The sequence below is a fragment of the Lepidochelys olivacea genome (assembly GCF_965140295.1).
Source record: "Lepidochelys olivacea isolate rLepOli2 genome assembly, chromosome: 11".
NCBI classification, from domain to species: Eukaryota; Metazoa; Chordata; order Testudines; family Cheloniidae; genus Lepidochelys; species Lepidochelys olivacea.
The window spans coordinates 65,620,696-65,648,173 of record NC_140421.1 but is presented as its reverse complement, the minus strand read 5'-3'; the positions used below and the strand labels follow the sequence as shown (position 1 = coordinate 65,648,173).

Sequence of the window (27,478 nt, the reverse complement as noted above, 5' to 3'; positions counted from 1 at the left end):
AAAAAAACCCTTTGGAACTTGGCAGAACACAATGTGCTGGGGAAAGCGCAGCAGAGCCAGGAGCTGCGCTCAGCTTCTTTCATGAGCTCAGCATTGGGAGCACTGCCCAAAAGTTTGGACTGGCATAAAAAAATGCCCTGCAAAAGTAGACTTCCCTCCCTGTCTCTTTAAGAAGCCGAAGGTGTGTGTGTGTGTGGCTGGGACTCCAGGCCCTCTCGAGCTCTCATTGGCTTGTGGCAGCAGGAAGTGGGAGGTGGAAAAGTCAGATCTGTGCTTGTTGTTGTCTGAGCTGCAGGGTGAGGTGGGGGGAAACGTGGTTTCATGTCAAGGATTCCTTCTGTTTTCCAGGCAGAGTTGTATGGTTCAGGAAGGGGTGGGGGGGGAGGATGTTAGTAAGCTGTTGTGTTGCTTCTTTAGATCCCTGAGATCTTCTCTTGTGTGTTCGATTTGGGTGCAGCACGCTGGTGCAGCTGCAGAAGCTGGCTGGCCTGCCTGCTCTGCATCTCCCAGGAAGCTGGGGCCTGGGGGCAGGTAGCTGTCATAGCAGCAAGCAATAGCCTCAGCCTGCTCACATAACTGGATCCCAGCTTTTTCTCTTCACTCTCTTGCAGGTTTGCTGTTGCCATTATGGCCCAAAGGGCCTTCCCGAATCCCTACGCGGACTATGACAAATCCCTGGCCACAGGATACTTTGACTCTTCAGGGCGGGTGAGTTGGGGCTCTAAAGCGACTTAATTTTACAGCGCTGGAGTGTTTCTTTCTTAACAGGTGTCACGGGCTTGTGTGAGCTTAATTTTTCTTTCCGCTGTTTCTGTGGCATGGCAGCAGTGCCCGGTCGATCCGGAGAAAGGCAGGGATTGCACTCCTAATATGCCTCAAGACAGGGCTTGCGCGTTCGATGTTAATAGCGTCCCGGACGTTTCTTTTTGAAATGTTTTTATGAGCTTCCTTGAGCCTTCTCGTAGGCTTACCTGAGCACCCAAGCCAGGTCAGCATTCAGGTATCTGCCATTGTCCTCTGGGACAGTTTCCCCATTTATAGCCGCCTCATCCAGTTACTGAAAACAACTATAGCATCTAGTTTAATCCTATGAAATCATGAGCCAAGTTAAACTTTTGTAAGGAGTGGGGGGGCAAATGCTAATGGAAAAATCCTAATGTAGGTTAAAGGTTTGGATGCAGGAGAAAAAAGCCAGTCTATGCACCTGGGCAGTGGTGCTGTGTGACCAAAATCACTGGCTCTTGTGAGAGGGTTCAAAGGGGTGTGTTAACAGTTTGGAGAAGAGAATGTATATGGGGAGAGAACCAATTTCCGAAGCAGCTATCTGTGACATTGCAAACAGGATTCTGACTTCACTTATGTAATAAACTCCCTGAGACTATGAGCAAATAAACAAAGCTTTTGCTTTCCCACTTGCTGTAGGTTTATTGGATATTGACAAGACAAGAAGCCACTCCATGTGGACATAAATCAGAAACACTGACCCTTTCCCCTGGGGACTTTATAAGGCCCCAGTAGTTCTGAGTAAAAAACAGAGGGAGATTGTATAGTTTGTGTGTCTAAATCTCCCAGTCGATTCCCATACATCTGTTGATATGGATCTTGAGTTAGGAGCAGTGTTGCATTTTATTGTAATAGCGGGAAAGGTAAGATGAAAGGATCTTGCAGCCATTCGGGCGCAGGTGTGGTCTGAGAACATGTCTGGGAGCCAGAAACTCCTGCATTCTAGTCACTGACTCTCTCAGTGGCCTTGGGCAAGTCACTTTATCTCTCTGCTTCAGTTTCTCAATCAGTAAATTAAAATTTCCTGCACAGAGGTGCTGTGAAGCTTAAGTAATTAATGTCTTTGAAGATGAAATGTGCTGTGTAAGTGCTAAGTATTGTGAAGACGATGAAGCATTCAAACACCACAGGAGTGTTTGCTTTGGCAGCCTCTCATCCACCCCGTTTAGACTGGCTCTGTATTTTCTGAGCAACGCATCTCAGAGCCAGGAAGAGATGCCCTGACATGTAGTTATTACAGAGGGGCCTTGAGGCTTTCTGCTTTACTTTGGCAGAGGAGATTTACAGTCTCCCATTTCTGAGGATGCATCATATGCACAACTACAGAAGTCTTCCCAGTTGAAGGTGCAACATATCTGCTGTCTCATCACTGCTAGGAAGCACCTTAAAAGCTTTAACCTTATATCTCTGGATTTGGAAGTTCTTAAAGATCTTTGGGCATCTGGTGTTTATCTTGATTTGGTGGTGTTGCTACCTGAAGTTTTTATTCCACAATGTTTCACTGAGATTTGCTTCCAGAGTCTGACTCCAACAAATCAGTTCTGAGCCACTGCACTTTTATCCCCTCAGCAATTTTAGAAGCATATATATATATGAAAAGTCTTTAGTCACACATTTAACAGAGCAGATCTTTGTATCTAACCCAGATTCCCTAGACTAAAAACAATAATCACAATTTATTGCACAAAGCACTTTTTGTGACATGTTCTGGAAAACAGACTCAAACAAGCAGAACTAGTTCAAAATCTTTAAGCTCAGGGGATTGGACCCACGAGATGTGCCTTCTTTAATGTATTAACCCAAAGACCACGGCATGGATTACAGTCTCTGAGTTACTTAAGTGGCAGGCTACAAAAAGAAATGAAGGGATCGTGACATGGTTAGATTTTTAAACTGATGAGCTGGATCTGCCTAAACTGCAGCAGTCTTTTCTAGCCTACACAGCTAAGTACAGTGTGAATGCTTGTGGCACACAGTTTAATAATACTCATCCACATCATACCATCACTTTTACTACAAACGGTCCAAACAGAAAAATACTCTTTCCTTCAAAACATTGGTCCCCCCAGGCCTCTGCAAAGGTGTGTAGGAAGCAGACTGTATGTGTGTGTGTGCATACACAGCCAAGCCTTGGCATGAGACATTCTGATGCATCTGAGCTCTCAACTACTGTTCAATCTTGTTAAAACAAAACCTTTTGTTATTGCTTAAGGCTCTTACTACATTGGTGGGTGCTGCTGGAATTATCACAAAAGCATGTACCCACACAGTATGGTAGATACTTTATCATAAGGTGATGCCATCTTGTGACATACAGTACCATATCACAGCCCTTAGACTGTCTTATGCTAGAGACCTGTTCAGTCAGTTGTGGTGATCCAGAGGTGGTGATCCCAACGGTGCTATGAATGGACTGCAGTTATAGTAGTAAGTATGGAACTAAGCTCTACAAATTAATTTCATTTTTTCCAGCCAATTGCTTAGTTTCATTATCTTTTTTTTTTTTTTTCAGGACAAAGCAATTAAAATATGCCTGTAGGGGAATGAACAAAATGTTGCAGTTCACATACCAAAATCCAGCAGCTTGGAAAACCACAGCAAATAGGCCTTGATGAATGCTAGGTTTTTAAAATATAAAAAAGTCATCATGTAGCATGTTTAGCCATATGGGAGACGGGGTGTGGAAGGTTGAAAAGGGAAGGATTTCCATTTCGTGGATTGCTCCCTACAACCCATTTTATTAGTAACAGCTAGGTCAAGCCTGGCCTGGACTAGCCTACTTAAATTAGGGCCTGAATTCTTAAGATCTTATTTTGCCCTGATGGACAGCAGGAGTAACTCCTTTAACATCAGTGGAATTTTTATGCTGGTGTGAATGAGGAGAATCAAGCCCATGCAATTTGTTATTATTAAAGTGAGATCTCAGTGCTGGGCAATCTATCACCTCACAAATACAGGGATTAAATCACAACACCCCAGTCACTCCTGCAGTACCACAGCTTTAAGGACAGAGAATCTAGGTAGCTAACCAAGGGCAGTTAGTGAAAAGCCAGCCCAAAGAGCTGCACCTTGCACCACATTCTGGATGGGAGCAGGCTGGAGCTGAGTTGGATTTCTTTTTGGAGCAGTGGCTACCCTGCTCTCAACTTCCTCAAGCCTCACCTGTGGGCCAGGGCCAGGTGGCGTGTTAGAGCTGTGGAAAAAGGCTGCCCCTGAGGTAACAGGCCGAGGTTCCAGTCCATTTTACTACTGCCAGCCAAATACAAAATTGAGCATTTCTGGCTACACTCGCTGACTGAGAATCCCAGTTCCCCAGTGTAATCCCTGCTCTCCGCCATGCACACTCGCAGCAATTTGATGAGCCCTCGCCCAATCTGTTTGCTGATATTTACTTATGTGTGGTATTTCTTTTCTATCCACAGCTGACTCCCGAGTTCACTCAGCGCCTGAACAATAAGATCAGGGAGCTGCTTCAGCAGATGGAGAGAGGCTTGAAATCTGCCGACCCCAGGGACTGCACTGGCTACACTGGCTGGGCAGGTAGGGCAATGACATGACAAGGACATTTGAACTAGCCGGCTGTGTGGGGAAGAGCAAGTCTGCTTGTTAGCTGCCTTTGAGGTTAGGCTCATCCAGCCTCTGCCTCCTCTAGTAAAGAAAAAAACAGTGCTGCTTTATTGACTATGATGCATGGTCTCAGTCAGAAATGATCAGTGTAGACTAATGCCATGAAGCAGCCCTGGCACTTCTTGTGATAAAAAAGACATCCTATATTTGAAGCTGGGGTCCACCTGTCCTCCCCATTTCTGGCTGCTGTGGTCGGAGGGTGGGAACATGGTATCCTTGGCATTGCACTGCAATATAGGGCATGCTCTTGATCCATTCTGCTTAGGTGCTCTTACAAATAAAGCTCGGCGGGTTAGATGCCTTGTGGGGCTGATAAACATCAGAGCCTTTTACTTTTAAGGTGCTGGCTCAGATCCAACCCATCAGTTGTGACAGAGTTGTTGGCTCCCTACCCACAGTTAGGTGAACATGAAGTGAGCAGGTGGGTGTCAGTCCAATTCCTGGTGGACATGGATGCCCATGACAAAAGCTGCACTCGGCACTGTATAGGCAGGCTCAGCAGAGAGGCTCCATGCCTGTGGAGACCGAATTCCTCTCAGCCTTAACGGTGGCCCTGCCAGTTTGGATGGAACCATCTGGGTTGGCCAGCATGTGGGAGCTTCCATTGCCACCGTCCACAGCTACCTCTGCCTACTGTAGATAACGGGTAACTGGCTTGGTTACGGAAGATGCCTCAGCACTGAAATCAGAGTATATTTATTTCCTAGTAAATATTTCAGGGTAGTTTATTTTTTACCAGTATTATGTGATGTAGCATGATCACCAGGCTGTTCTTGCTCTTGTTCTGGGTTACCTGTTAATGCCAATCGACTGCTCCAAAACTGGTTCTGGCCCAGTGTCTTTGAGAGGGGGAGGAAGAAGAAATGCAAGACAGCATCTAAGTCAGGAGAAACCCTGTCCTTGAACTGATTTTTCTCCTCAAAGCTACCAAAAATAGCTCTACCTCAGATCTGGAATGTAGCCAGACTTGCCATGACAAGCACCAGGGGCTGCTTCAGGTAACTGGTCCTCAGTCCCTTGTTCATCCCAAGCTTCCCTACACGAGGACCAGGATTGGCTTTGTCTTCGATCGCACTGGTCAATAAGCTTGTCTGGGTTAACAATAAGAAGTCAGAGTCTAAGGTTACGTCTACACTTGGAGGGTGTGATTCCAACCTCAGGTAGACCTACTTGGGCTAACTCTCGTAGAGTTAGTGCGCTACACGCTGTGGTGTGACCGCAGAAGCATGGGCAGCAAGGAGCAGCTGCCCCAAGGACAAACCCGCCCAGACCCCCTTGGCACACATTCAGGGCAGCTAGCCCATTCTGCTGCTCGCCACTGCCCGTGCTTCTGCGGCCACACTACAATTTGTAATGTGCTGGCTGGATGGTGCTTTAGTATAGTCGCAGCCTAAGACCATTTCCCCCTGGTATTGCAGCAGCCTGTAGTGTTTAGGACGAAACCCTGCCTGCTCCCTTCGTAGACAGCATTAAGAGAGAATGAGCCAAGGGAGAAGACTGCCACTATCCCTGCCCATTTTCTCTGTTGTGTGACTGTTTTTGCTTTCCCTGTACTCTCCTTCTCTGGACCTAACCCAGACTCTCTGTTCCCTGCCAGCTGGGCCCTCCATTGCCACCACATGCTCTCCCTTCCCCAACTCTTTTTCTCTTACTTCTTCCTGTAGCAGGCCCCTCTGCAGAGAGAAGCCCTGCATAGCACCCCGATGGTGGAGAACCTGACATCACACACACCTGACAGCAGTGACATGGTTTTTGGTGACAATTCAGGGGGTGCCAATTTCTCTGCAATGCCCATACTTGTACCCATATTTCCTTATCCTGAGATCTTCACGCTGGCCTTGGTATGGGTAGGTCTGTGCTAGGTGCTACAGAAAGTGGTACTAAAGAGAACACTTCTTGCTAAATCACTACTGGTCGAGTGCCCAAGCATGGTGTTAGAAGGCATAGTAATGCTGAAGGTGCCAAGCTTTTGAATGAGTTGGCAAACTGGGGCCCAGACAACTTGTGACTATTACTGATTCCGAGGCACCTTTATAAAGCGGTGAATTGTGGCTTGCTGGTCAAATTCCAACTCAGGAGGCCTTGCCCAGGTTCCTTTTGGAGGAACCTGTATCCTTCACTTCCTGTCCAGCACTGATCTGTGATGTCGCTGTTCAACACCTTCTGTATTTCTTCCTGGTGGTGACTGATCTGATCCCCATGGACAGCCTGTATTTCCATCTGCTTGCAGATCCCTTGGGATGAAAGGCACTGTGTGCAAGAAATCTACTCTTAATGTGCCAGTCTCATAAGTGAATGGTGGCCTATGGAGTGGGGCATAGGCATGTTATTTGAAGTTCTATTGGATTCTGCCTATTTCCGGTACAATTCAGTATGGAAGGTTGGAGGATAAATAGCTCACATGGGCAAGACTCCTATAGTTTATTGGGAGGAAGAGCTCAACTCCCACTGCGGGGAAGGCTTCTACCTCCATAGGGTAGCCTTAAGGAGCATCCTGCACACCTTGATTAGGAAGGAAAATGACTTGAGGGATGAAGTAATGAGCAATGCTATGGCTAGGACTTCCACCCATTTTTATTTGGAAGGGAGTTACACAAAAGGGATTCTTCCTTCTCCCCTTTCCATTCCTTCCGGGCTTGTCATTTAGAAGACTATGAAGATTTCCTGTGAGTCGCAGCCAGAGAAATGGAACACGCTGATATTATTTTGTATCCGTTTTCCCCCGCTAATCGTCGCTAGATTAATTTATTCAAAGTTGTTTCTGGATAGAAAATTAATTGGGCCATGACAGCAGCTTTTCCTCTTAATTGCTTATGTAGAAAAGGCTTGTTGAGTATCTTCTCATGTAAATCAGGCATCTGAAATCAGTCGGCACTCTGTGGCTGCTAATAAGAGATATTTGAAATGAATAGCTGTGGCTTTCAGTGAGCATTCTTCCTCTGTATGATGTAGCACACCTGAGTGTACTCCATTATGCCTAGGCATACATGGCACATGCTGGAATGGAACTTCAGATGTGTTCGGTGTGTTCCTTCCACTGTACATGTGCAAGAACCCCCATCCTACTGGCCTGCATTAGTGTCAGGGGATCCCTATTTCTAGTGCGAAGAAGCACTAGTGTAATGGGGAGGAACTTCACTGCCTCTAAATAACAGAAACTTACAACTCACTTAAGCTGCTGTACTGAGCTAATCCAAAGTAATGAACAAACGCCCTTGGAGCACAGGTTTAATGTGTATTACAGTAGCACCTATAGTCTCCAAGAGAGATCAGGGCACTGTACAGACACACGAGCTGGGTCTATATCCAAAGTTGCAGCAGTTCACGGTTTGGGGGGTTTTTAACCAATTTAGCTAAGTTGATGCAAAACTCTGTGTGGACACTTAAATTTAAAACCTGACTGATATCTGTATAGCCTGCATGTAAGTTACTGATCTCAGTTAAACTGTGGTAAGCCCCTTTTGAACTGATACGCTGGTCCTTAACTGAATTGTTCTTAAACCACTGCAATTTGTGTATTGACACAGTTCTGAAGAGTGTACAATCGAAACAGGCAAGACATGGGTGACCTCAGACAAGTCACTTCACCAACTGGCCAGTGGTAGAGCTGGGACTAGAACCCAGGACACCTAAGTCCCTATCCTGCCCCCTGTCCACTGGACCATACTGTATCTCTAAGTCTATGAGCCTGATCCATAAGCTGAAATGGAACAAGGAAAATCTGGCCCTCCAGTGCATTTGCAGATCCTCTAGCCACCTGTTCTCCAGGTTCTTGGGCATTTCATCTATTTATACACACGGTGCTACACTTGCCTGAACTAGAAGGAGACAGGGCGAAGATTTATGTGCCTGAAATGTGTGTCTGTTTCAAGATTGTTAGGCAACATGTTAAAAAACGAGGGCAAGTAACTGTAGCCCCAGGATGCTAGTAATTTACATGTTGATCTTTCCAAGCCATTATTATGGTTTCAAGCAGTTGTTTACTCTGCTGCTCTGAAAATGTATGCACTGTTTGAGCTGCTAGTTTATCATACGCTTCTCAGCTGCCTCTGGGACCCTGAGATCTTCTGAAACAAATAAGACCACAAAGCCCATGTGTCTCACCTATGTTTTGCTGGTGGGGAGGAAGTATGGAAGGAAGGTGCATTGTGTGCCACCAAGAAATGACTGTCCCTCCCCAGAGTGAGGAACCAGGAACCTCCAGAGCTAGAAGCATCTAGAAAGCCAAGCTCTCTGGATGGGGGCTGTAACAGACTCACACCCTTTGCGAGTGGGGCACAATGGGGACACGAGCTGACTGGTGGGCTACATCTGGACCCAAAAGAGAGGCTACCAGAGCTATGTGGGGCAGGTTGAGGAGCAACAATGGGCAACTGCGTGGGGAGGCTTGAAGGCGAGTTACGAGGGGAGTGTTTTGAGGGGCAGTATAACAACTCAATGCGTAAGATCCCTTTTTCCATTGTATCTCTTGATCCCAGAAAAGCAGATAAGATGCCAACATAAAATGCACAAGTATTCCCCAGGTCAGGGGTTGTTCCCCAGACCCACTGCTCCAAGTGTCAGCAAAGAGCCTCCTTCCCCACAACCGCTCTCCTTCCTGTTTCTGGAGCAGCTGCTTTCATAGCCCTCCTTCTGCTCACCTAGCTAGGCTTGCAAGTCCTTGTTTGCTAGTAGCAGGATAGGGTTTCTACACCCTGTCACAAGTAGAGTGCAGGGGTTGGAAGGAAGGGTAAGCTGGGGTATATGGAGGGAGTCTGGGTTCTGATAACTACTGACATGGTATCTCTGCGGGTTTCCCATCACCAGGGTATACTCAGACAGCACTGTGCCATGGCCACTAAAGGTCTAGGAGCGCATGAGCTGCAATGATTCTGAAGCTATCCTTTGTTTTTAATTTAGGATCTCAGGCTCTTCGTGGTTTGGGAGGCAGTAAAGTCAATATAAGGAGCCCTATTTAAAATGGTCCCCAACGTATTTACTAGCTTGTTAGTCTGAAAGCGGAGGCAGAATCTAAATGACTAACGCCATTTTGTGGAGGTCAGGATGAGTTCTACCGTCCTTTAGTCACATCACTTGAAAGGAAAACTGCTACTTGTTAAGAAAAATTTAAAACTCAGAAGTCTTAAGGGGGAGAAAAACATTGGCTCTTTAGACTGAGTGTTTAAAAGTTAAAGTACATATTTAAAACAACCACCGCAGACTGTCCCACAATGAATAAATATATGACTGAACTGTTCCGTCACCCCTATACAATTCACATGTCAGGTGAGCCCACCGGGTCAGTTATAGCTGGTCTCTGCTCCAGTCACACCTATTACCCTAACATTACAAGGGGGGGTTTCAAAGGTGCTCAGCATTGCCATCACTCTGCTTCCATTGAACTGACTTCGGAGCGGGGGTGGGGGAGCAGAGCTAGGCCAACACTTATCACTTTTGGGAATCCCACCCTGTTGGTTTTGAGGCAAGGGCTGGTAGCAGCGAGGACTGTAGAAATGGCACAGTCAGATCTCTCTCTAGCCGTCCATTGCCCCTGTCGTGTAGTATCTGAATCCCTTGCACCATCCCTGTGAGATATGATAGTGCTGCTGTCTTCACTTGCACATGGGGACCAGAGGCCGCAGACAGACTAAGACCCAGATCTGCAAAGGTATTTTGGCTCCTAACTTCTATTGATTTTGCTGGGAGTTAGCCCCAGATCCACAAAGATATTTAGGCTAAGTGACTTGCCCAAGATCACACAAGAAGGTGTCCTGGGTCTTCCAAATCCCTAACCACTTTCGCCTCTGGGAGAGTGTCTTTCCTATGGCTGAATTACCACATTTGTCATTTTATCTGTAGAGTGAAGCTATAGAGGAGAGATGCAGGTACATCTATTTGTATGAGCATAGGTTTGTCACATATTGATCACTTCTCCAAATCCATTGGGTTTGTGGATTTAATGGGCTGGTGGAAAGGGAGGATGATGCGTTAGCGTTTGAGTTGCAAATGGTACAAAGGGGGGGGTGTCTTATGGTGCATTTCTGCTCTGAAGAGTAATGATGTGAAAATGGCACCTTTGTACACCACAGATTATATCCTTTGTTTTCATTCTTATCACTGTCTTTAGCAACCTATATCAGCCATGATATTTTTTAATTTCTGTTCCTATTCTCTTGGATGAGTAAACCCAGCCAAGAACGCAAGCTTGGTTCTATTCCTTCTGATGTGGCAACAAATTTGTAGTAAATTCCAGTCATTTACATCCTTATAATCCCATTGACAGCAAACAGATTGCACAGCTGTTAGTGAGCCCCTGGTTTGGCCTACAGAACTCTTCTGAGTGGTGACTTTGTGTGAGATGGAAAGAATACAGTTTGACTTTCGGAATACACGTTGCGTTGCAGGGCCAACCATAAGAAATTAACTGTCACACTTTAATATAAAGTTCCATTTATAAATGGTTTTTGAAAAGGGTTAATAAATGATTAATAGATGTTATAAGCACATTAGACATGAGTAATACATTATAGATGGCTGTAAACACATCACTGGTTACAGATGATTATGCATTTTTGTATAAGCAACCAAGTGAGCTGTTGGACTCTTTGTCAATCTATGACAATTGAGGAATACTTAGAAAACATCTAATCATTTCTTAACACTTGTATATACTATTTATAAATAGGACCTCATTATAATGTGTGATCAAAAATCTTTTTGAAAACTGAGCACATAGGGAGACCCGTAAGAAGCAAAAAATATGGATTTTCCCCCCTGTCGTTTTACAGAGTCACTTTTCAATAAAGGTCTATGCTTGCAGGGCATGATTCAAAGCCCACTGTAGTCAGCAGAAGTTTTTCCATTGCCTCCCATGGGCTTTGGATCACACCATAAATAAGTAATACTGAAAATACTAAATACAGAAAATATTCTGCCTGAGGGTAGTCAACTGCAATTTTGCCTTTACTAACTGTATCTTGGAGATAGACTGGTCAAAGGGTGTTTAGCTTTCTTCTGTCTTCATGGTGAAATTAAATGGCATTTCTACTTGACGTGCTCCAAGCATCAAATATTAACTAGCCCTCAGTCGGCCCCTCTCCAAGGCCCCAGCCCCTCCAAGATACCTGTGTATCAGAGACAAGCAAAAGGAGAGAATTTTTGTGAATTTTTTCACCCCTGAGATGCAGCAGGGCACCTGCCTGTATGAGCTGCAGCAAAGCTGAGACAGAAGAGGTAGCAGGCAGGCATGTGCATCAAAAAGAATGGGAAGAGGGATGCGTCCAATAATCTTTGAAGGTGTTACTTTTGAAAGACTTATAAGAACAGAGCTGAAAACCTCTAGTTAAAAAGTTAAAGATTTTTTTAAAATTCTGTACATACCAGTGAAGGTGTGCACCTTGAGAAATGCTCTTTGAAAAACTCAGTTACTTTAATAATAATACTTACCTAAGTGCTAACACTCTTCTTCCATAGATCTCAAGTTGCTCTACAGAGGAGGTATCATCATCTATTCCCAGTTTACAGATGGGGAAACTGAGACACAGAGAAATGAAGTGACTTGCCAAAGGTCACCCAGAAAACCAGTGGCAGAGCCAGGAATAGAAGCCAGGTCCCTAACCTCTGGACCACACTATTTAAAATTCAAGTTGCTAGTGTCCCTTTAGGAGAAGTCAGCTAGTTCTCCTCTTTCCCCCCCAACTTCACTCGCATTTGGTGCCTGTGGATTCTGGTGCTGAGAGGTGTTACAGAACATTACAAATGCACATGATCTTGTGAGCTCAGCAGCATGCTCTGTATGCCCAGTGCATGATCCCCCATCCTCAGTTTAATTAAAACAACTTAATATTTTCCATTAGATGGCAATATAGGTGGGTTTTACCCCATTTGTAGCTTCCTGCTTTGAGGCCACAGGATGGTTTGCTTTTCAGGGTTGATGGAGGGAGTGTGAAGCCTTTTCTCCCTCCAGTTCGCAGGTCTGAATCTGGCCCAAGTTGGCAATAACCAAAAATCTCCTATCTCATGGCAGTTGCATGTCCTTTGTTACACGAGTTCACTGCAGTTCAGTTCCTAGTGGACTGCACGCTGAAAACCACCATCTAATTGGTGTCCTTAGCAGCAGTCTGGATAAAGAGACTAAGATTGAATTGATATTGAAAGTATGCTATCCCCTTGCCTTCAATCCCTTCTGTTCAGGGTTGGCGTGGTTCAAGTCAGCGAAGTTTGCATTGCTACTGCTTATGCTGTCCCTTAGCAGTGTATCACAATGGCCTGCAGTTTGCAGGTTGCTGACAGTCCAGCATCAGTCACAAGCCCTGAACTCAGTATATACCTAAAGCAACATCTCAGCCTCTCCATTAACTAGTGTGTGTGTGTGTGGATGAAATAGTCTTTTAGCTGGATGGGAAGATTGAACTATACGCGCCCTATACTGTGACAAGATTTTAAACAAACTAAAACATCTTACAACTCTGGTGCTGCTGCAATTAATGGATTTAGCAGGTGCTAAAGTAAAGGTCATAAGCACTAGATCTCCCGTGTCGCTGTACAAATGCACCACTGTGCCAACACAACCCCCCAGCACAAAACCTGCGCACTCCACTGGACACACAGTTCGTCCCCTGCGGAAAGGATGAGAGCAAGAACCAACGACACGTGACAGATGTTAGCCAGGTTGCTGAATGCACAACAGGAAGATGCTCAGATTTGGACACCACCGTTATCGCCATAGTGTCTATCTAGAACAGACCCTGCAGATCCCCTGCTACGGCAGGCCATCGACTGCCGGCTGTGTGGTAGTTCTGAGGGGCACAAATGGGAATCGGAGTGAGACAGCCACATATGTTTGAAGCAATTCAACTGGATCCAGGTTTCCAGAGATGCAAAGCTAGGGGAACTGACCTCTGCTATCTAGCCCCCCGCACCTCATTATGTAGTAATTATTTGATATGGTACTTTACGCATTAGAAGCATATTTCAAATATTATCTAGCTCATCTTCAACCCACCATGCACATGTGGGAGGTTAGGTATTTACCCTTATTTTACAGATGGGGAAACTGAGGCAGGGAGGCGCAGTGACTTGCCCAAAGCCAGACTGAGTGTGTGGCAGTGCTGGGATTATCATTTAGGACCTCCTGATTCCCAGCCCCATACTCTGTCCTCCAACCATGCTGCCTCTAATATACATTGACTAGATATTAATCATGGGTCAGCCTACATTTGATGCTCTTATTTTTTTAGTCTATCTACTTAAACATGCTTGCTTTCCATGTTGGATGTTGCTCTTCACAGTTCTAGGGAATGGTTTGTATACCAGATTATAAAAACTTTTTGGTGTAGAGAAAATCTTGCCCCATTTGGGAAGTGATGCCAACATTCCAGTTCTACAAACCCTCTCAAACCTAACTGTGTTTTGATGCTTTTGGAGCTTTTAAGAGCAGTCATACTGGGTCAGACCAAAGGTCCATCTAGCCCAGTATCCTGTCTTCCAACAGTGGCCAATGCCAGGTGCCCCAGAGGGATTGAATAGAACAGGTCATCATCAAGTGATCCATCCCCTCTCCCTCATTCCCAGCTTTTGGCAAATAATTGTTCATTGTTCAGGATGGGGAGGGAGGGAGTTGCTAAAAGAGATTTTTATGGGAAAAGGGGAAGATGGGATTGGAAGAAAAACTCACCAGGTAATTTTATTTTTCCAGACTTCAATCCTGGCATTATTCTTATCATGGTAGGTACATAAACAATTAAGCTTGTTCCAGTGGCAGCTGCTTATGAAGTGAAAAGCTAAACATTAAAACAGGTAACTCCATAGTCTGAGCTGTTTAAATGGATATCAGGCCTATTGAGAACCTAAAGATGGTGATAGGTCATAGAAAGACCTAGTAGGTGAGTATTTCCCTTTAAAAAGAGCTTCATGCCCACATCCTTACAAACATGAATGATGGTACTGTACATCTGAGCTTCTCTCTGTGGAAATACTAACACTGAACTGCGTAAAGCGCAGACAAGGTTATTAACTTTGGCAAGAAATGGAAATTTGCCCTTAATATACATATGAAATTGAATTGTCTGTAGCACGAAGCTTTGGAGATTACCCATGCAAAATGAGAAAATGATCTAAATTTAAAATTGTCCCCAGTACAGTGGAAAGTAATTTTTCAGGCTGCCTTTTTTCTTTTTTCTTTTTTTTTTTTACTGGATTGAAATCTGCAGAGACTGGCTCTATTAATTTAGGCTTAAACACAGGACCTGTGTCTTCTTAGAAACGGTTAATGAGATGGAAAGCATACTGTAAGGGGCAAAATGAGATTTTTCTGGAAGTGATGCAGGCCGCTAGCTTCTCTGATACATATTCTTTGAGGATACCCCGAGACCATATAACGTTTTGAGGGTGCCTTCTGATTAGCGGATGTTTAGAGGGGAGATTCTATCTACTGTGACAGACCTTTTGAATAACGACATGCTGATGATTCCTCAATTATGTATAACGGGCAGGATGAGAGAGGGACAGAGCAAGGCTCCGGGCAAAACCAGCGACATAGCCTTTTAACAGAAGCATTGTTTATGTAGCTGGATGCCTGGTATGAAAGACTCAGAGGCAGAAGAATGCATTTTCCTGACTCTTGAATAGCTTTTTATGTTTCAGACAAGGGCTGCACTTAGAATTAGTGTGTGGTGTGTGCTTGCAGGAATTCTCTTTGTTTACAATACTTTTCTTGAAAGCAGCTGATTCTCTGTGCAGAGAGAAATAAAGGCCATTCTCAGTCTCTCCCCTTTTCTATGAAGGTCCAGTTTAGTCTACCGCTGCTCTAATTTAGGAGTCACCAACAGGTGTCAGGGGATTGCAAGCACCCTGCCATTACCATATTGCTCGATGGGAGGGATGTCCCAGACAGATGACAGGCTGGTGGGGGTGTCCTGCTATGGAAAAGGGGGTCCCAGGATGGTTGCAGTTGAGAACAGCTGCTATAATGCAAATATTTTCTTGTCTATCACTAATGCTTATATATTTGTCATTGCGTTTCGGCAGGTGGCCTGTTTAATAAAATAAATTATAATGATACCACCTTATAAGATGCTTTTCAGCAATAGAGCTAAAAGAACTTTACAAAGTTACACTTTGTACACTTCACAATTATTACTATTTTACAGATGGGGAGACTGAGGCGGAGAGGTGCAGTGACACATCCAAAGTCACCTAGTGGCCAAGCAGGGAGATACTAATGTCCCAGTACAGATAAGCTGATCAATAAATCTGTTTCATATTTTTTGTCTCCACCATAAGCAGCTGGGATTTTATGTTTTAAAGTTAGAGCAACAAAAGTATATAGTGCCAGGGGAGAGCAATAAAACAGCTGATCCATGCCCCGCGCTTAACCCATTTATTTCTTTGCAGGCATTGCTGTCCTTTACTTGCACCTCTATGATGTGTATGGAGACCCTTCCTACCTCCAGGTAGCAGAGGCGTACGCGAAGAAGAGCTTGAATTGTCTGACAAAGCGCTCCATCACCTTCTTGTGCGGGGATGCTGGACCTTTAGCAGTGGCTGCCGTAGTGTACCACAGACTGCAGGATGAGACGCAGTCGGAAGCCTGCATCACTCGGTAACATTTCAGGGTTTGTTTTTGCCCACCTGTTTCTAAAGTTGTTGCTTTTGGGACACACGAGCTGGTGTCCAAAACTACTGGGCTTTTCCCCATGTTGAACATCCCTCTCAACCTTGTTAGGGTGTGCTGTGGTGCTCTGTTTGAAGGAGAGCGTTCACTAGCTGGACAAGAAGCATGCAAGAGAATCTTCACATCCTAGAGAAATGGTTGTCATTAAGGACGTAAACCAAGTTCGGGTGACTAACTGGCCCTTTGTTACAGCCTTCTTTTCTGGATGGGAGGGTAGAGTGGCTGTACTGTCATTCAGCAGGGATTGCCACAGCACTAGAGCTGGCCAGACAGGCTGGGGGAACTGCATGTGGTTGGTTGGTTTTGTTATTAATGTTTCCATTTTTCAGAGTCTTCAACAAAATTAGATTTTTTTGAAAACTTTACACCAGTTCTATAGTTGGTTGAAAGTGGGGAAAATCTTGGAAATATTTAGTCTGGACTTTTCCCCATTATCTTTTTCTTGGGGTGGGGGGTAGAGAGAAGGGGGAGATTTGGAAATTTTTTACCAGTTCCACCCTTACAGTCAAAGAGACATTTTGTCAAGGTGAGGCTTATCTTTTCCATTTTATCTTATGTCTTTTTTCATCTGTATTTTTGTTGTTATTTTTTAAACACAAGCCGCTGTACGCTACCTGAATAGTGCTAGCATGTGATAGAGAAAAAACACTTAGCAGAGGAGCAGATTTCAATTGTAAGCTTTCAAGGGTATATGATGGAAGGAGTCTTAAAATGATGAAAAATACCTTGGGGCAAACTTTCCATTTAAAGTTGACCAGTAAACAAATCTACCCGATCCTATCAACTGCAGAAACATATGCTGAATTATCTGGCTATGAGGGTCATACAGCACAATTGTTTAAAAATGAAGTGGGGGGGGGGGTGAGGTTCAATTGCCTAAAGGATTTGGAAACCCAGTTTCCATTAATTTTAATTGAGATTGAGATGTTCTTCTTTTTGGTGTGAATTTAGTGCTCATGAAATATGCAGCTTGGACCAGTCTAGAGACAAAAGTCCCTTTTTTTATTCTGGAAATATGTACATGTGATCTTAACAATACTGCATTGGTCAACAACATTGCATCATATTGGTGAAGCTTGCTAATGTGATGTAGATATATTTGCCTACAAAAGGGACATCTGGAAACCATTCTTTCAAACTGTGATGTACAATTGTAGGGGGAATTAAACCCCAAATTGTAACAGATCACAAACCATGTCCCTTTATTGTAAGTGTCCCTTGCTGCATCAGTTTTGTGGCAGAGCAGAAATTCAGATTAATTCTGCACTGCCATCTAATGGCATCTGGAGGACAAAGCACTGGAAATGGGTCACTTCTGAAAGGCAAGCAGAGAAAAGAAAATGGGGTATTCAAGAAGCAATGGTTAGGTCAAACTCTCCTACTGCCTGCCCCCTGATTGTTCAGAGCAGGCCATAGTATCCTTTAAACAGGAAAAGCTGCTTTCTACAAGAAATATTTCCATTAATCAAAATGCGGAATGGGTTTTCAGTTTATTACTGAGCTCCCGAAGAGTTTGCTGAGTTCTGGAGTGGAAAGCTCTTAGCTTCTCCTGTGGAGAAGGATAGCAATCGCTGTGCCTGTTTCTCTTTGGTTCCCTGTGCTTTAGAGAGTGCATTCGATCTGTACAAGAGCTGAAGAGGGCCTCTCAGCAGAGCTTTCTCTGCAGCGGAAGACACACAAACTTCTTTTTTTCTGGGCGGCTAGTACTTGCCTAAATGAGTTCATGACCCCAAAATGTGCTTTATCCCCCCGAGAGGCTCCAGCACTTCAAGGTGGCCAATTTTCCAACTGCCAGTAAAAACCTGGACTACATTCTTACAGACTGCGTTCCACGGTTTTCCTGCCATCAGAAGATCAGGTGGTTGCTTCTAGAGTAATTGGCGCACAGAATCCTGTCCCACTGCTGCATTTTCCCTTCTTCCAGAAACTGTTACTTTTCAGCCGTTAATAGATTGGTTTAGTATCTGTGGTGTCTAACTGTCAGGAACCTTTACTGCTGTCCCCGTGCTGGAAAATGGCATTCTGGGTACTGTCAGAGCTGCCAGGAGTCTGGCACCTTGTGTGACACACCCAGGATTGGCAGCCCTGCCACTCTTGACCATATTACCTTTGATTCCCCTGTTTACTCTGCGGTCTGGTCCCCCAAATGCTGACCGGAACTGCTCTGTGGGCTTCCTCTCCTCCTCCCCTCCCTTCTCCAGCTGGGGGGAGCAGCTTGCAGCAGCAGTACAAACACCGGCCGTAGGTGCTCCAGACCATCCCTCACCCACCAAACTGCCCCAGGGAGCTCGTCACACGCTCCCCAAAGACCCCTGCCGTGGCATACCATCTACCCACCCCCTCACCCATCCGGTTTCCCCAAGCACCTCCACCCAGTTACAGTCCCGCAGGCTCTGGCATCTCCCCCAGCACTGCATCAAACCCCAGGCATTCCCACTCCACCTGCCATAGGTATCCCACCCCCTACTACAGCCTCCCAGCCCAGCTCTTCCAGGCACCCCTTTCCTCCCACACAGCACCCAGGAGACCACACTCCAGCTGCTTCTCCCCAATCCTCCCTGGAAATAGGGTCACCAGGGGATTGTGGGCAGCGGCATGAGGCAGGGAGATCTCCTCCTGCTGCCTGATTGGGGGGAGTGTGTAGGAGACCGGCTCCTGCCCCCTACTCCCATCCACATTTGCCCGCACATGCTTGGGAGGCAGGGTGAGACGTCCGCGACTTGCTCTCCCGGGTGGGAAACATCTTGTGGGGAGGGGTGCAGCACTCAGTTGCCGCCTGTTGTGAGGAACCTGGACCAAATCTGCCTCGAGACCCTCGCTCTCTAAATATCTCGAGTCACATTGAATCCAACACCAAGCAAAGATTTGTCGCTGCAGGGGAGCCGGAACACAGCGCCTTCCATCTGATCCCAGGGGATTCAGGACAACTGGCCGTTGCCTCCTTTTAAAAAAGAACAGGCTGCCCAAGAGCAAGCGCAGACATTGTACCTTTGCTGTTCCCGCACGCGGCTGTGACGGGGAGCCCTGCCCCAGAGGTTCCTCGGGGCTGCTGTTCTTGTGCCTCTCAGAGTGGCAGCAAGAGGCGCTGAAAGGCGCAGCCTCGAGGAAACGCAGCACCCATGCTGTCATTTTGAAAGTGACCGTGTTTTCCGGGCTGCTGATCTGGGGGAAGGGAAAAAATACGACTCAATGCTCTGACAGGGAAGAACTTCTGACCTTGTTGGAAGAGCGGCGAGAGGCAAAAACGGAGGGTAATTTGCATCTGGAGCGACTGGGTTGCAAAGCACCCGAGTGAAGAGTTGTCAGTCGTTCTTAGCGCTGGCGGGAACGTCACCAACTTCTGGTGCAGTCAGGCAATCCATACGCTCACTCCTATGGTAGGTGACTGCACTGAAAGAAGCCAGTGGTTAACCCAGCCTAGATGGATGAAGAGCGAATGGCTGCTTCTTTTGAACCCCATAGAGGCTAGTTATTTCATAACCACCCCTTTCCCACTCCACTGTGCACTGTTGCCTAAGTGATTCACATTCCTTCCCTCAGCCCCCTCGCCTCCCCTCCTCATTCAGATGACCCCAGCTGTTTTGGAACAGCACAAGAGAGCTGTTGGGTTTTCACAGTCAAGACTTCTAAACATAAGGGATGGAGGACCTTCAAAAATGGTCAGCCATGGCTTAGGTCTGCTCCCATTTTGGTAACACTCCCTTTGACGTCTACGAAATTAGAGTGAAACTGTTGCCGATCACTTCTGGAAGCGCCTCTTGGCACAGAAGCTGAATTTCTGAAAGCAAGGCTAGGCCTGTGATGGGGGAGCTGGGAACGGAGGAGAAGTTTTCCTTGCTTTAAAGGGTCATCCTGCCTTACCCACGCAGTTATCAACTTGGGTTTGACTATCAACGTTATTATCTGGATTCCAGTAATGCCTAGAGTCCCCAATTGACCCATTGCACTAGGCGCTGTACAAATACATAATAACTGACAGCCCCTGCCCTGAAGAGCTGACTGTCTAAATAGACAAGACACAGGCAGGATTATGTCCATTTTACAGATGAGAACTGGGGCACTGAAAGATTCAGTGATTTGCCCAAGGTCACATAGAGTGAGCCTGTGATGGACCTGGGATCTGCACTCAGATCTGCTGAGTCCCAGTCTAGTAGCCTTCAACTGGAGTTACAGTTTGGGGGTGTTTTTGTATAGCTCCATCCCTGTCAATCAACTTCCTCACCTGAATCTTTCTTTCCAGCTTGCTTCAGCTGCACAAACTTGACCCCCGAGCACCTGATGAAATGCTTTATGGGCGCATGGGATACCTCTACGCACTGCTGTTTGTGAACAAGCATTATGGAGAGGAAAAAATCCCTCAAAACTATATTCAACAGGTACTCTGTCATCTCTCCAGTTGCTCGCCAATGTAGGCTGAATTAGCTTCCCGCATCCTACTCGTTTGTCCTCTGTGTTTTGTCGCTTCTCACCCAGCACATCCTTGGAAGGGTTAAAATAGATGCCGGTCTAGATAACTCTGGCATGTGTGAAAACATGACATGACACGTGTGAAGGCCACAGCACGGAACCTCCAGCTGTTGTTGCAGGCCCCATCCTTCCAAAGGGATATTGTGCCAAATGTCCTTCCCAATCCTAGGATTCTGTGCCTAGAGTCGAAGAAGCCCCTGTTCCTCTCCCCCATTCACAAGCTAGGATTTCCACGTGCAGAATAACAAAGGTGCATGACTGTATTTTGCACTGATACCTGCTGCACTGGCTACTGTCAGCCAGGCTGGAGGGGAGAGATTATACACCTCAAAGCTGTTGTCACTCACGTCTGCTTTCCACCTGCAGGTCTGCGATGCAGTCGTGGCGTCCGGGGAGAGCCTGGCCAAAAGGAGGAACTTCACAGCCAAGAGCCCATTGATGTATGAGTGGTACCAGGAGTATTACATAGGGGCCGCCCATGGCCTGGCAGGAATTTATTACTACCTTATGCAGGTGAGAGACACCTGGAGAGAAAAGGCCTTCCCAGCTGTTTCACTTCTAATGTCCTCCAATTAGAACGTGGAACACCTGGGGAGCTTTCTGATTGGCTATTAGTGATGTCACAGTGGTGTCAGTCATGGTTAGTTGTCCATCAGATGCTCTCTTTTGTTTGGTTTAAATCCTATTTCAAAACGGCTCCAAAACGCTCCAGACTCTGTGTTTCTAGGGGGCTACTACACCTTTGCGGTGGTTAGTCACTCAGGGCTAAATTCATAAAGAAACTTAAGTGTCATCATGCCTAATTTTTAGGTACCTAGAAAATCAAGGGGATTCAGAGAGCCTGAGTTTGACATCTTGGCTCCCTATACAGTGACGTTACAAGCTGAATCTGGACTGCATGGGATATAGAAAAGAGCAGCCAAGCATAATGCACCATACACTTACAGGGAAAGCGTACCAGGGAAGGTACATTGGAGGACATTTGACTCTGTGCATGTCTTTATCACTGGTGGCTTTACAGCACAGGTATTGATTTTCAAATTGCACATTAGCAATTTGGGAATGAGATGATTCTTAGCTCAAAATGCTCATTCCAAGGGGCTCAGAGCTGCCAAGTTAAAAGAGAACTCTGTCTATATAGATTTTGGCCAATGCAGTGCAATTAGGGGAGGACATGGAGGATCCACTCCTGCTTTCAATGAGGTCAATGGTGACATTGCTCCCTTAGTTTTAAACTAGTTTTTACCCTTGAACCTGTTTACATGATCTGTGTACAACTAAGAATTGAGATCTTCAAGTTGGGCTGGCCTTGCAGCTCACTATGGGCCCGTGGTGCTCTGCCTGGGTAACACTGATCTGCTAGGTCTCCGTGTCTGGGAATCATTCCTGATAGTCATCCTGAGTTTTTCTCTTTGCTTCATTTCACCTCACTAATCCTGATCATATCCTGTAAGCAATTCCTAACTGCTTCAGATTTGTAGGATAGGCTTTTCCTTGCCTCTTAAAATCCAAAGGGATCCCCTTAATTTTCTCCCTGTAATGGGGTTCACTCACCAATTGGGGCGCCCCCTTGTGGCTGGGTCCGGGGATCAGCCCTTGTCGAGTCGAGCACCCCCTTCTGTTGCTCGCCTGCCCCGCAGCCCCTCTCCGGGCCTGGGAGGTGCTCTCTCTTTGTAACTCAGCCCTCCAGCCAGGTGACGATATAGTTTTCCCCTTCTGGTGTATCGAAGTCTCGCCAGACCAGTGGTCCAGATGCCACTTCACCAGTCCTGCACCACTTCCCGTTGGCTGGTGGGAAACCTGGGCCACCCAGCAGACAAGGTCTACACAGTCTGAATCCTCACTGCTCCTTCCTTGGAGCTTCTTCCTACTCTGCCTTCTACAGGCTTTCTTCTCCACACCTCCCCAGGGTGAACCCTTCTGTCAGGGACAGGAGCCCAGGTCTTTTGTCCCCCGTCGGGTTTCCCAGAGAGCGACTGCAGACTCCCTCCCTGCAGCCCCCTTCTGCTGCAAACTTCCTGGCTTTATACCTTACCCAGCTTCTCCCCAAGCTGGGCTTTTTCAGCAATTAGTAATTTATCAGTCAAATCTGACTCTCTCTGAGGTGCAGCTTAAAGGTTAATTTGTCCCTTCTGAGCTACTCTAACCCCTTCAGGGCTAATATAGGGTGAACACTCCATCACACTCTCCTTGCTGGGGACTGGCTGGGGCACCCTCCAGAGCCAGTCACTGTTGCTGCCGACGAAGAGGCATTAAAGGATGACCAGGTGCACGCCCGCACCCGAGGCATTGAGCAGCCTGCCCCCACAGTTCTCCTAGCCTATCTGTAGAGGAGGAAAGATATGAGCCGAGGTAGCACAGCTGAAGAAGCTGGAAGGAATCTGTAACGCCAAACTCTCTTCTCATCTTTGAAGCATAAATTGCTTATGCCTCTAAAACTAGCACTGCCGGAAGGGGGAGGGAATAGTACAGCACTTCTTTCCCCGTTTAACAGCCTCTCTTGTCTGTCTCTTTCAGCCCGGCCTTGGCGTGAGCCAAGTGAAGTTGCATAACACAGTCAAACCCAGTGTGGATTATGTCTGCCAGCTGAAGTTCCCATCAGGCAACTACCCCCCTTGTATTGATGACGCCAGAGACCTGCTTGTCCATTGGTGTCACGGGGCACCTGGCGTGATCTACATGCTCACACAGGCCTATAAGGTACAGGACGTCCTGGGAAACGGTGACAGGAGAGCTTTAATGTGGAACTTGATCCCAGAGCATCCTCTAGCCAGGAGTCCCTGTCAGGGCATGTAATATTCTAATGAAATAACCCACCAGCACCTCCATGCATGCCCACACTTACACACCAATCAAAATGCAAATTAGACTTTTAATGAATGATTTCTGAACATGTCCCAGTGTCTTGTCCCAAGTGCAGGATGCTCTCATTGCTTGAGGAGTCAGCCATGTGTTGTATTCTTTCTGTGGCAGGTGACTAATGGTGACAGCTTGTTGTGAGTTCATTTATCACTTTAAAAATCTTTGACAGTAGAAGGCAAAGTCACGGTGCCATTGCTTAAGTAGGAGAGGTCACTCTTGATAGGAGCTAATTAACCAAGTAGGTGGGGGCCTGCTCCACCCCAGCATGGATGCTGAGGGGATAATTGCAGTGAGTGGAATCTCTCTCTTGTCTCCACAGGTGTTTGCTGACCAGCAGTATCTGAGTGATGCGCTACAGTGTGCAGAAGTGATCTGGCAGTGGGGATTACTGAAGAAAGGTTATGGGTTGTGCCATGGGACAGCTGGCAATGCTTATGCCTTCCTAATGCTGTACAACCTCACTCAAAACATGAAATACTTGTACAGGGCCTGCAAGGTGAGCATCCAAATGAGCAACAGACACAGAGAGAGACTCCTGCCACCGGGTCATGGAAAGACTGGATGCTGGCTGGGATAGCTCACCTTTTAAAAAAGTTATCTGATAGAAAATCATGGGACCATCTTTGGTGAAGGAGAGGAACCAGTCAGGCTAGTGTGGCATGTAACTAACATTCTAGAGCCAGTTACCTTGAAGGATGGTTTGATTCTGCACTCTGCGTGATGGTTCTTTCCTTTGTAATCTAACTTCTAGCCTGGCAGAGATGCAGCTAGCACTAACCAGTTCATTTCACGTAGACCAGGATGGTCCTTAAACAGTCTCTCATTACTGTCCGTCAGACCAACAGTGTGCTGGGCTCCAGTCAACAGCAGTGCCTGGCAACCGCCTGTGTTCTGTTCCATTGTCACGACTAGTTGGGAGATGGAGATCTGGAGGACAGTGAGGTGGGGGGGCGTCTGTATTTTTAACGTCCATGTCACGTCTTCTACAAGGTTTGGACGCTTTGTTCTTCCTTCCTCAGTTTGCAGAGTGGTGTTTGAGTTATGGGGAGCATGGGTGCCGGACTCCAGACACTCCCTTCTCTCTCTTTGAAGGTAATCCCTGTCCAGCATTTTCTACGTCATATGTTCTGAATTCTGAGTCTGATCTCACACTGGTGTAAATTGAGAGTGATTGCATTAAAACCCCATAAAATCAGTGTCAGGAGAATTGCACCCACTGTTTTGACCCCCTCTGAATGAGGTTTTAACAGCAGTGGATAATGGCTACAACTGGAATTCCTTGTTCTGTTGCAACCCCAGCTGGGAGGGCTGGAGGTTGGCATAGCACGGAGTCCTCCTGCACTCAGCTCTGGTACGGTTCATAACACTCACTGAAGTAATTCTTTATTGGGGACAGTTTAAACCTACAGTAATTGCAGGCTGGCTGCCCAGACAACCTCTGCACTCAGAGTGCTTACTGTTTTGTGCAGGTCCTTTTCCGTTTCCCTCCAAAGAACAATGAAGCAGCCATAAAAAGCAGCCATAGATCTAGTCCATGATTGGGCAACAGAAAGCGTTCCCAAATGCTGATACCTATGCTGCTCCATAAATCTGCCAGCAGGGGGCACCCTGGGCCAGTTCCACAGCCATCATAAATCACAGAGTCACTCCCTGTCAATGGAACTAGGACATAAGGTTGCCAACTTTCTAACTGCGCAAAACCAAACAGCCTTGCCCCACCCCTGCCCTGAGGCCCTGCCCCTTCTCCAAGGCTCCACCCCCACTCACTCTATTCCACCCTCCCTCTCTTGCTCGCGCTCCCCCACCCCCGCTCACTCACTCATTTTCACTGCGCTGAGGCAGAAGGATTGTGGGGGAGCTCCGTCTGGGGGTGCGGGCTCTGGGGTGGAGCCAGGGATCAGGGGTTTGGAGTGCAGGAGGGGGCTCCGGGCTGGGACCGAGGGGATTGGAGTGCAGGAGGGCGTTCTATGCTGGGGCAGGGGGTTGGGGTGAGGACTCCGGGAGGGAGTTTGGGTGTGGGAGGGGGATCGGGGCTGGGGCTGGGGGTCACGGCACAGGAGGGAGTTCGGGGTGTGGGCTCTAGGCGGCACTTACCTCAGGTGGCTCCCCGGAAGTGGCGGCATGTCCCTTGGCTCCTAGGTGCAGGGGTGGTCAGGCAGCTCTTTGCGCTGCCTGCGCCCACAGGTGCCGCCCCCACAGCATGGTTCCCAGCCAATGGGAGCTGTGGAGCTGATGCTCGGGGCGGAGGCAGCGCGCGGAGGCCCCCTGGCCGTCCCTCTGCCTAGGAGCCGAGGGACATGTTGCCACTTTCATGGAGCCAGGTAGGGAGCCTGTCAGCCCCGTGCCAAACAGACTTTTAATGGCCAGGTCAGCAGCGCTAACCGGAGCTGCCAGGGTCCCTTTTTGGCCAGGCGTTCCGATCGAAAACCAGACACATGGCAACTCTACTAGGACGGTTTACACCAGCTGAGGATCTAGGGTACAAATTTCAAAAGCATTGAAAGGCCAGATCTTTAAAGGTATTTCAATGTTTACAACTGCAAATAGGCGCCTAAGGAGATTTACTTGCATCTTATTTGCATCTTAGGCACTTACATACCTTTAAAAATCTGGCTACATCCCTTTGGGAAAATGGGCTTAGACTCCTGAGTCACATAGGTACTTTTGAAAATGGCCCCTGGCTCCCTGTTTTCCATGATGCACACTCACACTCATTATGATTTATTCTATAATAATACTGACGTGCAATGAGAATCTCCCTGTTATATACTTTGAGAAATAACAATTTTCTTTTTTTCCTTCAGGAATGGCTGGGACAATATATTTTCTTGCTGATCTTCTGGTACCAAAAAAGGCCAAGTTCCCAGCATTTGAGCTATAAAACCCTTCCCAGCTGTTCCCTGCACGAATCCCACTGCACTCCACATCCGTTGGACAAGAAGATAGAGCTTGCTTGAGTCTCTTTTCAAACTCATCTCTTGTAAAGTAAAGGCGTTCTGTTGTTGATGATTTCAGTTCTTTTCCATATTTAAATTTCTCTAGTGCTCTTTTTGCTTTGTTTAGATTTTAAAAAAACATGATTTTTGTTATTGGTTCCTAAAGATGGGAAATGTACAGTATTTTGTTGGATATGCAAACTCAGAGCTTTGCTTATTTTATGTATCTGAATTCCAGGGAGAAAATTTTTTCTATTGAATGTAACTTTGTCCATTTAACTTTGTCATGAGTAACAGTGATAGAAGCTTAGAGTATTGTCTTTAGAAAACAAGAAATGAAATCTTATGACTGTTACCTCCTATTGGCACCTAAGTATTCTCTCTCCTAATCATGGAGGTAGGCAGTTCTAACTGAGCTCCTCCTTGGGCAGTTGACTGTGATGGACTGTGGAGACAGAAGGTATTTCTTATGCCATCCTCTTGACAGACTGCAACTGTCACAGCTATCACTGACATGCCAGAGTCCTCTCTGAAACCTCACACCTTTCTGCTTTTATAAGCAGACTGTGTTTCACTCTTTGTGCATTTTGTCAGTGACAAGAATACAGGACATAATCCATAACCTATTGTTCAGATTCACCATATTCTGCTAAATGCTGCAGGAGAAAACCCTCAGTCACTGAAGTGTCAGTTCAAAAGAGTTAAGTTACTGCCAAGTGTGATCTTTCATGTTCAGTTTTGAAAGCTTTCTGCGGTCTTGACTTAAAATTATATGTAACACTGCAGCTGTTAGCCTGGTGAACCAGGCCTGGAAACAGAAGTTGTGGGAAAAGAAACCTATTTCTTTAAGTTTTGTCAGTGTTTAATGTGTTATGTATGTAGGAGCTGTTTGTAGCTTTACAGGCTTCTTAATCCCTCCTACTTCTTTAATCAGCTTCCATGAACCTTAGTAACTTGGCTCGCTTGTTACTACTCATTGTAGCCTAGTACGTGAACAAGAATCCATCTGACCAGTAGCTGGAAAATCTGCCCCAAATTGGTATTGATTGAATACCTTGTCCAGTCAATGGGCAAGATCTTCGTTGGCTGTAAATCGGAATTAATCCATTGATGGAACTTCACTCATTTACACCTGCTGAGGACCTGTCCT

The 27,478-nt window shown here is 46.4% G+C and overlaps 1 protein-coding gene across 1 annotated transcript; it reads left to right on the top strand.

The window, feature by feature from the left end:
• Window positions 1-306: 306 nt before the first annotated feature.
• On the top strand, window positions 307-27,177 carry LANCL1 (LanC like glutathione S-transferase 1). Its single transcript, XM_084643682.1, has 10 exons — window positions 307-356; window positions 612-708; window positions 4,206-4,323; window positions 15,784-15,991; window positions 20,304-20,439; window positions 20,897-21,043; window positions 23,048-23,230; window positions 23,712-23,888; window positions 24,412-24,484; window positions 26,197-27,177. Exons 1-10 carry the CDS (start codon window positions 322-324, stop codon window positions 26,271-26,273), a joined length of 1,251 nt encoding a protein of 416 aa, XP_084499808.1. The 5' UTR covers window positions 307-321; the 3' UTR covers window positions 26,274-27,177.
• Window positions 27,178-27,478: the final 301 nt, after the last annotated feature.

Excerpts from the sequence above, each read along its gene's own strand:
- LANCL1 (XM_084643682.1), top strand. The coding sequence starts at position 322 with ATGTCAAGGATTCCTTCTGTTTTCCAGGCAGAGTT. Across the intron at positions 709-4,205 it reads ACTTTGACTCTTCAGGGCGG|CTGACTCCCGAGTTCACTCA; the intron begins GTGAGTTGGGGC and ends TTCTATCCACAG. Across the intron at positions 15,992-20,303 it reads TCGGAAGCCTGCATCACTCG|CTTGCTTCAGCTGCACAAAC; the intron begins GTAACATTTCAG and ends CTTTCTTTCCAG.